The sequence below is a fragment of the Vipera ursinii genome (genome assembly GCF_947247035.1).
Source record: "Vipera ursinii genome assembly, chromosome: 5".
NCBI classification, from domain to species: domain Eukaryota; kingdom Metazoa; phylum Chordata; class Lepidosauria; order Squamata; family Viperidae; genus Vipera; species Vipera ursinii.
In genome coordinates this window covers 12,473,085-12,483,371 of record NC_139518.1, presented here as the reverse complement: position 1 = coordinate 12,483,371, position 10,287 = coordinate 12,473,085, and the positions used below count along the sequence as shown (strand labels likewise).

The following is a 10,287-nucleotide window of genomic DNA, read 5'->3' as shown; positions in this document are numbered from 1 at the left end:
TAGGAAGCGACACATTTTCCTATCAGGGTGCAAAGAGAAAATATCTGCTGAGAACTCCGCATAGGCATCAGGAAGGGCATCCGGACAGAAAATTCTCAGTTCCATTCCAATTGCACTAACAGCAATTCCAGTTGCTTGAAGTTGTCAGTCTGGTTAAATCTATGGGCTTAAGGGATATGGTTACAATTAAAACAAAAATCCTTTGCAGTTACCAACTATATCTGGACCACTACCAGTACCAATACCATCAATCACCTATATATGGAACACTACAAACAAGGTAAAGACAATATTTAGGGAGGAATTCAGGAATTTGTTTCAGCTTTTACCAACAAGGACAATAACAAAGATCTGCATTTTCTTCCGAATAATGAAAGCCCAAATCTGCAGGGGGCAATCACGGTGTATGCATGTGTATATATTTTTGTTTATGGATGGTTATCATCAGGATGACTGTAAGGGTGTTTTCTTCATCAGCTTCTGCTCTACCAGGGTAATCCAGAGGATGATTAAAACACACACACACACACACACACACACACAAATAGTAGACATGGTCTTTTTGTGTGTTCTGTATTCAACGAACATTAAAAAATGGGCATACTTTTCAACACACTGATGCAGCTGCCATCTTGCCTTTTGAAAACCATTCCTTACAGATTCCCCTATACTGTGTACTTGTGTCACATCCATCTGTCCATGTCTTGGGAAGCAATGGGCAACCTCCGTGTGGTTCATTCTGGGTTACATACCCTTCCCATAGGAATGAATTCCTGAATTCCCCTGTACTTTAAAAAAAAAACTTAAAAAGAAGAAAAAAAGGACCATGCAACTAGCATCGTATCAAAATATATTTTATTCTGGACCTCTTTCGGATCTGATTCAAATTACACTTGTCAGAGCAATACAATGCAAAGGGAAACCTGCAACAGAAAAATGTGCCTGGAAAAGGTTTAAGAAAGAGAATTTTAGGGGTGGGAGGGAGAGAAAATCATTGTGATGTGGAACCAAAGTACATCATAAAAGGTGTAATTAACATGGGTCCAGGACAGTATAGAACATCTATATCAGTCTTCTTTAGACAATAAATCATGAAAACTGAACAATAAAGTCTTTCTGAACAAGTAAAAAAGCAAAGAAAAAAACTCTCATGTGGGCTGGTTTTACACTGGTATACGTTTGTAATTTAGCTGGATATATATCTGAAGAAATGGCATAGACATTTTTTATCCAGTAGCTATAGAGATAGGATCACAAAGTAGACCCCAAAGATTCATAACTCCAGATTCAGCCTTTTTTTTTACAACTACGTCAAAGTCAGGAGAGAAGGAGAAACCATTGGCAGGAAGAAGGGGGGGGGAGAATTGAGATCAATTGTGTGTTCTAGATCACTGCCCTGTTCACCGCACCCTTTTGAGAAACAAGATTGCAAAGCACACCAGAGAAGCAGTAACTAAACAGAAGGTTTTCCTGAATTTGTCCACAAATGGGAAGAAGGAAAAAAACACACCACACAACCCAGAAAGCAACAGCCCAGGTGATGATAAAAACCATGCTTTTGTTTGATAGACCTCAACATATGGAAACCTAATAGGCTTTGTTGTAATGTATGCTGGACAATCTTACAGCATTGACATCTGTGGCTGTAATTATTTATGAGTTTGACAATTAGGCATCTGCTGTATCTGGGGAAGTACCAGAAAAGCTGTAGGTTTTTCTCCGAAGAGTAGGTTCAAAGCAGTTCATCTCAAAAACCTTTGTCCAAACCTAGAGCTCTCTTTAGCCGTCTTCCTGCTCCCTCTGTCCCAACGTCTGGACGTAAATCTTGACATACAGAAAGCCAACAGAACAAATACTTGAAAGAAGGCTATTTCAGAGAAGCAAGAGAAGCAGTTCAGCAGCTGACACGGAGGTGGTAAAAGTCAAAACGCAACACAGAATAAAATCAACACAATGTGGACTCTTACGATGTCGTTCAGCGTATCTGCACATCAATCCTTTTAGACGTAAACTTCTGTTACTGCTCATGTGCCACAATGCTGCCTCCTTTTGGGAAAATTCAGAATCCTTTTCTTTTACTAAAAATTTTTTCCACTTTTCAAATCCATTCACAAATACTGGAAATTCCAGAAGCCCATGCTAAACCAATGTTACTTTTTGCTCACTGCTTCTTATGCAAACAATTTTTTTTTAACTTGAGAGCTCCTCCTGCAGCTAAAATTGGAGACGGGTGTCTAAATATCCAAATGCACTTTTCCCTCCTTTGCAATTACATATTTCATGGAAAGTTTGTAGCTTTAAACTTATCTTTTTTTTTCTTTAAAAACCATACCTGAACAATGATCATTTTGCAATGCTGCAGTTTTGATGCTTTCTGAAAACCAATTGACACAGCATAAAAATGCAGAAGGTTTTCTGGGCTTTACATATTTTTACTCCTGAACCCAGGAAATATAAGGCGGTTGCATTTTTTTTGTTTTCAATATGCTAACACTGCAAAAAATATATCAGTAAATAAAATTCAAATTGGTATAAACTTGTGATCGTTTTCCAAATTATTTAGCTTACCATAAAAATCAACACTTTTCCAATTTGTTTTATCCAATTTATTTTCACCCTGCTTCTCAAATCTGTATGCTTCCCACAGACTGATTTGGTACTAAGATTCCAGAAAGAGGCTCAGAGCTACTGGCCTCATTGTACATTTAAAATACTTAACCAATCAAAAAAGGCTTTCAAAGGTAACATTAAGAACCCTAAATTAGCTGCCTTTCAGCTGGTGGCCCCAAAATATATTAGAATTACAACTGCCCACTTTTCACTATAACTATCCAGATGGCTGCAAATTGTATGAACTTATTCCCACAACTTAGTAACCTAGGAACTAGATTGGGAATGATGCCCTAGTTTTAACCCAATAGCCTAAGATAAGGAGATAGACATTTTGTCATAACCACACCCTAATGGTCACTATCTTATTTGACCACAATGGAAAGGGATTTTCACCCATTTTTCATGCATCACCCTTGCTGTCCAAAACATCTAAGCAGTTAACAGATGTTCCCAATTTTTCCCCACAATTAACTTATCCAAAATAGGTTATCCAAATGTTAAATGACAAGCTACTTTAAAACAATCCGACAAACTTCATCCATTGTAATAATTGGTAAATATTACCTTCAAAATATTTTTTGGCTTTGTTATTTCAAGAATCAACGTTCATTTTATGAAGGCTGTTAACAGCCATGAAGCCCATTTCAATCTGTGCTTCAGATTTTTTTTCTCTGCGGCATGCCCATGCATAAATCAGCTTCCTTAGTCTTGGCAAAATTCAATTTCTAGTCATGGTGATTGGGAATTCAGGCAGCTGTAGATCAATGATCTTAAGCGTATCAGACTGGGGAAGCCAGATCTAGATTTTAACTAGTATCAGGGTGGAATCAAATCATGGGAAAGTGATATCCCTAAAGCTGCATTGCTCTAGTTATTCTGCTTTTAGAACCTATGTGGGCACACAAGTTAAAAACGACGGTGGGAAAGTGAATGACAAATTAAAAGAATAGCCAATGAACACTGTGGCATTTCTCAACAGCGCTCGCCACATTCCTGCTAGTGTCGAAAATAAAATATAAGGTGGAGAGACCTTACAGAGTTATATCCTGCAATGAGGAATGGCAGCTTTGGGGATTTTTCCATTCTGTTTATTCTGCCTTGAGTGTTTGAATTACTCTTTTTATTGTGCTTCCCCTCCCCCCTTCCCCCTCCCCTTTCATACCACATTCTGAAAGTTTTGTCTTACTGAAAAGAAGGAAGTCAGTTCACAATTGGAGCAGCACTGTGGCACATTGAGGAAAAGACAGCAGTCAACAGTTGGAGAGTTCCAAGCTTTCAGTTCAATGTCTACCACACAAACAACCACAATACATCTGGCCCTTTTCCCTACCACAACAGCTCTTTTTTTAAAAGCTGGGCTGCTTGCTAACTCCTCTCCTCCCCAAGTGACCCATGTTATGGGATGATACAGGAGAAGGAAGCAGCTGCAGTCTGGAGGGAAGAGAAGAAAGATGTACAGAATAAACAGATCTGATGAAAGAAAAAAAAATAATCTCCAAAATAAAGCCAAGGGCTACTATCCTATTTCCTATAAAATACTCTTTTTTAACATTTATGATTTATAATGGCATGAAACATAGAAAGCCTGGGAAGGTCTGCAGTCCATGGGAATGAAGTTATTTTTGCCTGGTTTGGGACTTGGGAATTTGGAATGTGGCTTGTGGAACTCAAGAGCAAGACTGAAATCTAGCCCACCAAAATAAAAAAAAAATATTTAAAAAAATCTTCCTTGAATTGTGTTAAAAGCAAAATTATGTAAGAAGGAGGAGGGGAATCAGCCCAGGATTTGGTTGATAACACAGCTGTGATAATGAAGCTTCAATAAAGTCTACATGCTATATCATACTTAAATGGCTAGAATCAAAACCAACCAACCAAAAAACAAGAGCTAAACAGTTGCAAAACCAGAAATATGAAACGTTGCTGTGGAATCTTGCAGCTGTGTCAAAAGACTTCAAACACCATCTCGTTTTTATACACTTTTTTTTTGAAGTAAGCTGAAACATCAGTTCAAGAGCTTGTATGAAAAACGAACAGACTGTCCATATCAAAATACAAAAGTACTATCAAGAATCACCTCTGACTTTTTTTTTAAAAGATTTAAGTTCAGTGCAATTGACATTTGTGTTGCTAAAGGAAAAGAAAATGCTGTTTAAATATACTCAAAATAAAAATCCCCAAAAAACACATTTGTGTCTATTCCTGGGAGCACAGTTTAAAATTATTGCACAGATTTTTTTTTTTTACATATTTAAACTTTTAAAAAATTATTTTAATAATGACAGAGGTCAGCCACAGTCCTGGACCTCCAGCGGTAAAAAGCAAGGTTTTTCAAGTGCCAGATACTCAACCGGTTAAGTTTCTTACGTACTGTAATTTACAGGGGAAATGATTTAACCTCTTAAGCCTATTCCCAAACCCTATAAATACATACAGAGGTTTCGTTCCTTATGGGTGTAAATCTTTCTTTTCTTCTCTCACAATCTGTGTATAACTTTATAATCCCCAATTAAGAGTAACCATGATGGTGTATTATAAATCATTTACAAATTGTTGTGGTTGCCTTACCGAGCAAAACTCTACTTGCTTCAAGATCTGCTTTCTGGGCGTGTACACAGAGGTGGCAGAAGTCAATGCTGGAAGAATGTACTTCATAAAGAGGGGGATAGGATGCAGTGCTCTGATTTAGCAAAAGCCACAATAGAATAGGGAAGATTGAGATAAGTCTTATAAAGAAAATGGAGTTACTGAAGAAGCAGCGGTTCCTCTCTTGGAATTTAGATCTTAAGCTGGATCTGAGGTCAATGAAGCTTTGGTGTGCAATTCCTTGCCCGATATTTAAAAAAAGAAAGGAGACAAACGTTGTAATGATGTCTGGAAACACATACATTGTAAAAACAAAAAACAAAACAACCCTCATCAGAAAGAGGGAAAGGAGAATTCAAGATGGTGGATAATTTACAAATAAAGGGAATGGGTTTATATCTTCAAAAGAGAGGTCCAAGCTTTGTGTTTATATGTTGCGCTGCCTACTGGGAGAAGTAGCAAAAATGGAAAAGATAAGAAGTTTAGTATTTCTGCACTGTGTTGCTGTGACTGAAAAGGAGTTCCGAAATGGAGGCCTTAGCAAAGCAAATGAATACAAAAGCATTCCTTTAGGTAAAAATCAGGTGAAACCTTAAAAAAGCCTGTACACCTTTTTTTTTTTTTTTTAAGAAGTTGGAAGCTGCATAAGACATGAAGCATCAAACCGAGACTGGAACAGGTCAGCTGTTCTACTGTACGTTCCCAAAAATAGTTGCTTGTGATCAAATATGAGCGGAGTTAGTGTGTAAAAAGGAAAAGCAAGACTTGATGTAAGAAACCGGACACTCAAAAAGTGGCGATCATATTTTCTCCTGAAAAACATTTAGCAGCTTACACTTAAAATCTAAATTTGAAGAGTGGTGTGGCGAAGAGAAAGGAGATAAGCAAACCGAAAAGAAAAAATAATAATAATGGGGGAACGACGGGGAAAAAATCAATGCAAGGCTGTTTTCTAGTATGGAAGCTCAATAGTTGAAGAAGCATGAAGCAAAGAGTTTTGCAGGGGATGTTCCCCTTTTTCCTTTGACTTACAAAATATGAGGAGCCGTTCACTGGGAACTTCACCAGCCCAGTGGAACTTAATCCCTCTGCTGCAAATATTGCTGAGTTCCAAATATCTTTTGTGGAGGGGTGAGGGGGAAATTTTCAGGGAATCAGTATCTTGAACGTAGTAAACAACTTGCCCCTGCTTCAGAAAAATCTTAGCAAAGAGGCTTCAAATACGTTTTTTGTACAAAGGGGAAGAAAGAAAAAAAAAAGTAGCGTCCCCAAAGGCTGAAATACTTCCAACTGGGTACTTGGTGATACTGAGTAAAGCTGGAGAAAGTTTGTAGAGAGTTAGAGCGGAAAAAATTTGCCCAAACTGAGAATGAGACAAGTCCTTTATCTTTTCTCTACTAGTTCAATTTTCACAGAGCGGCTCGAACGTACTACGATCGCGGTTTTGACGAAAAAGAGGCTCCATTTTTTCCCCCGGTCTGGCTTAAAACTTGGAATGTACAGACCGCAGGTGTTGGGATTACCTGAGCCTACCTCCCATCAGGGTCTATCACCTCCTCCCCCAAGATCTGAATACACAAAGGCTCACCACCCATACCATTGAGTTGTCCAAGCCAATGTCAGGATTGCCTACTGTGGCTATCCTATTTCAAGTTTCAGTTTATGTGTCCTCTTGCATTTTGTACACTCTTAGGGCCCGGCAGAAACGTGTCAAGTTGAAGACTGCTGCTTTCTGGAGCAGTCATCGCCAGTAAGAAGACTTAAGTGCAACGTCCGAGTAGCTTGTAAACTATTGGATCTGACGATACAAGATAAAGGAATGCTGACCCTCATTCTGTCAAGGATGGGCTTTGTTTTCTCCCTCCTTAACTAAACTGGAAGCAGATCTCTATGTAACACTTGCCAGATGGCTATAAAGTTAAATATTAACGAGGACTTCAAAGAACTGCTGAAAAGATTCCCCTCCCTCCAATTCTTAGTGAAAAAGATCTACCACCGCCCTAGAAAGAATTTCACATCCTGGCTTCAAGCATCAGTAAAACGTTAAGAGCATGAGGAGAAGAAGCAAAGAACCCAATCACTGTTGCAGGGCTAAGCAAGTTGGTTCTCCCTATACATGAAAACTGTTCATTACCTATTCGGGTGGTGGGGAGGGATCAGAAAGAAGAAGAAAAAAAAAAACAACTTCCAAAGTTTCAAAAAAGGGTAAAAACAAAGAAAAGAGGAGAAAGAAAACAAGGAGGGGGGGGGGGAAATAAGCCATACATGGCTTTCCTCAATCTGATCCTCTCAAAGGGCTGCTTGCATAATTCAGTTCTCTTTCTCTCGTGTCCTGTTTTATTTTTTATTTTATTTTTTAAATTTCTTCCCACATCCAATTTTGTTTGGGGTGGGGGGTGGGTGGTGGGTGGGTGGGCTGCAGCAAATTCCAGCACTTGGTGAACAGGCTTCACAAGCTGTGACATCACTCTGTCATCTTCTTCAGGGTATAATCTTTTGCTTTTATTAAAAAAAATGTACAGTACATGTATTTAATTATTTCATGTTTGGCTGTAGTGGACTGGCCATGGTTCAGTTGGGACAATAGCAGTACGTGGGTCGTGGGGACAGTCATTTTGGCTATGTACACATTCATAGTCGGTCCATGGCTTCCAACTAGTAGCGCTATTTCCGTAGATCTAGTACGCAAACCTGCAGAGGTAGGAAGAGGGGGGGAAAGGGGGGGGAGAGGGAAAAGGGGTTTCAGAAATTTATTTAGGCATTAGATTTGGACACCAACAACAACTCCAAAAGACTGGGCATCCTAGGATACAGAAATTGTGCACTTATTATACTCACTACAATATGAGGAGTCCTTGGTGCTCTATCAGCTTGGTTGTTTCCTTGCAGACATTTCATTACCCAAATTAGGGAACATCATCAGTGCTGCTAGGAAGTTGGGTTTTGCTCTCATTTTATATTCTAGTGTCTTGCCCCGCATGTGTTGGTTAGGAAAGTGTGCCTTTTCAGTGGCAGGTCTGTAATACCTCTGTAATATCACCAGTGAAATATGCGTACTGCCATATTTACTTTTTGACAAGCGAAGTCAATGGTGGGGGGGAGCAGCTCATCACTCAGGTTGCCGGGTGCCTGTGTGGGCGGAATCCATGGGTCTCTGGTGGAGGGGGGGTGGGACTGGGGTGGGTGCCCTCCTTCCTCCCTCTCTCCCATTGTCCCTTCCTCCCTTCCTTCTTTCCTTTCCTCCTTACTTCCTTTGTCCCTCCCTTCCTCACGTTGCAGGGTGCCTGTGTGTATGTGTGTGTGGGAGGGAAATCCATAGGTTACTATTGTGAATGGGCAGGAGGGAAACCAAACTTTGAGAAAGAGACGGGGGGGAGGTGTGTGTGTGAGCAGGGATCAATGCTGCTTTCAGGTGATAAGTGCTTCTTCAGGGCTCAGCAGACGTGCCAGGATCAGTGCTGCTTTCCAGGTGATTGGTGCTTATTCGGGGCTCAGCAGCTCCAGCTGGAGCCTGGCGCGGAGCCTGGCGCTTCCGCTGAGCCCTGTCAGCCCCGAAAAAGCGCCGATCAGCTGCAAAGTGGCACTGATCCTTGCTGAGCCCTGTCAGCCCCGAAAAAGCGCCGATCAGATGCAAAGTGGCGCTGATCCTTGCTGAGCCCTGTCAGCCCCGAAAAAGCGCCGATCAGATGCAAAGTGGCGCTGATCCTTGCTGAGCCCTGTCAGCCCCGAAAAAGCGCCGATCAGATGCAAAGTGGCGCTGATCCTTGCTGAGCCCTGTCAGCCCCGAAAAAGCGCCGATCAGATGCAAAGTGGCGCTGATCCTTGCTGAGCCTTGGCAGCCATGAAAAAGCGCTGATCAGCTGCAAAGCGGCGCTGATCCTTGCACTTGAGCCCTGGCAGCCCCAGCACCGGACTGCCATCTCCCTCCCAGCCTCCTCACTGGCCAGGGCTGCCGCTGGGAAGCCATTGACCTGCCGGGAGCTCTCTGTGGACTGGAGCCCATCGACGGAGGTTGGGGCTGGCCGTATGGAGTTGCCAGCTGATCAGTGCGTACGGCTGGCCCCAACCTCCCCTGACAGGCTCCAGTCCACAGAAGAGCTCCTAGCGGGTCGGCGCAGCAAGGCTGGTGCATGGGTGCAACGCGGGGGGGGGGGAGGCGACGCGACGCTGTGTACCACCAGCCCGGTGCTCGCATACCACCGGTTGAAAAGCCCTGGTTTAAGTGAATCAGGCTTCCCCATTGATTTTGCTTGTTCAAAAGGTGATCACGTAACCTTGGGACACAGCAATGGTCATAAGTATGAACTAGTTGGCAAGCATCTGAATTTCATTCACAGGGCTGCTACAAAAGTCGCAAGCCTGAAAAATGCTTGTAAGTCACTTTTTTCTAGTGCCGCCGTAACTTTGAATGATCACTAAACGTACCGTTATAAGTCAAGGACTACCTGAGTTAGTTCTTTTTAGGAAACATCCTAAAGGTATGATAGGGGATTTTTCTTGACTGAGGGATTTCATGAGAAGTTCCTTCAACATTTATCACCTCTTCAAAATTCTTGGCTTCATCTTGCTTACGATTATTGTCTTGATTGCTTACCGTTTTATTTTTATTTTAAAGTAGTAAATAAATTGTGGAGGAAAAAAAATATCTACAACTCCAAGCATACAACTCCAAGCATTTTGTACAGAAATAAAGCAGGATCTAAGCATACCCAACACATTTGGATATTGGAATATATCAAAAGGAATCAAGGGCTAAGATCTCAATTTTGCTTTACTTACTGAACCATCTGAAGCACTCGCTCCAACTTTGTCTCCTGCTGCATTCCAGCAAACCTCAAAAATGCCTCCTGTCCCCCGGTAACTATGCACCAGAGCACCCGTCTAAAAAAACAATATAACCAAGAGGTTGGGATATAATACAATGACATTAAAGTAATAAAAGTGTAAGGTAAAAGGTAAAGGTTCCCCCGCACATGCGTGCTAGTCGTTTCCAACTCTAGGGGCTGGTGCTCATCTCCGTTTCAAAGCCGAAGAGCCAGCACTTGTCCGAGGATGTCTCCGTGGTCATGTGGCCGGCATGACTGGATG

General features: G+C 41.4%; 1 protein-coding gene across 3 annotated transcripts in view; it reads right to left on the bottom strand.

Annotated features, from left to right (window-relative positions):
• Nucleotides 1-269: 269 nt before the first annotated feature.
• The window catches only part of TBL1XR1 (TBL1X/Y related 1), a 237,376-nt gene continuing 227,358 nt past the window's right edge, over nt 270-10,287 (bottom strand). For all 3 annotated transcript variants that reach the window (XM_083363593.1, XM_083363594.1, XM_083363592.1), the window contains 2 exons: nt 9,979-10,080; nt 270-7,890 (listed from right to left, as the gene is read on the bottom strand). In XM_083363593.1, coding sequence (XP_083219719.1) covers nt 7,864-7,890; nt 9,979-10,080 — 129 coding nt within the window. In that variant the 3' untranslated portion in view covers nt 270-7,863. The remainder of the gene's footprint in view (nt 7,891-9,978; nt 10,081-10,287) is intronic.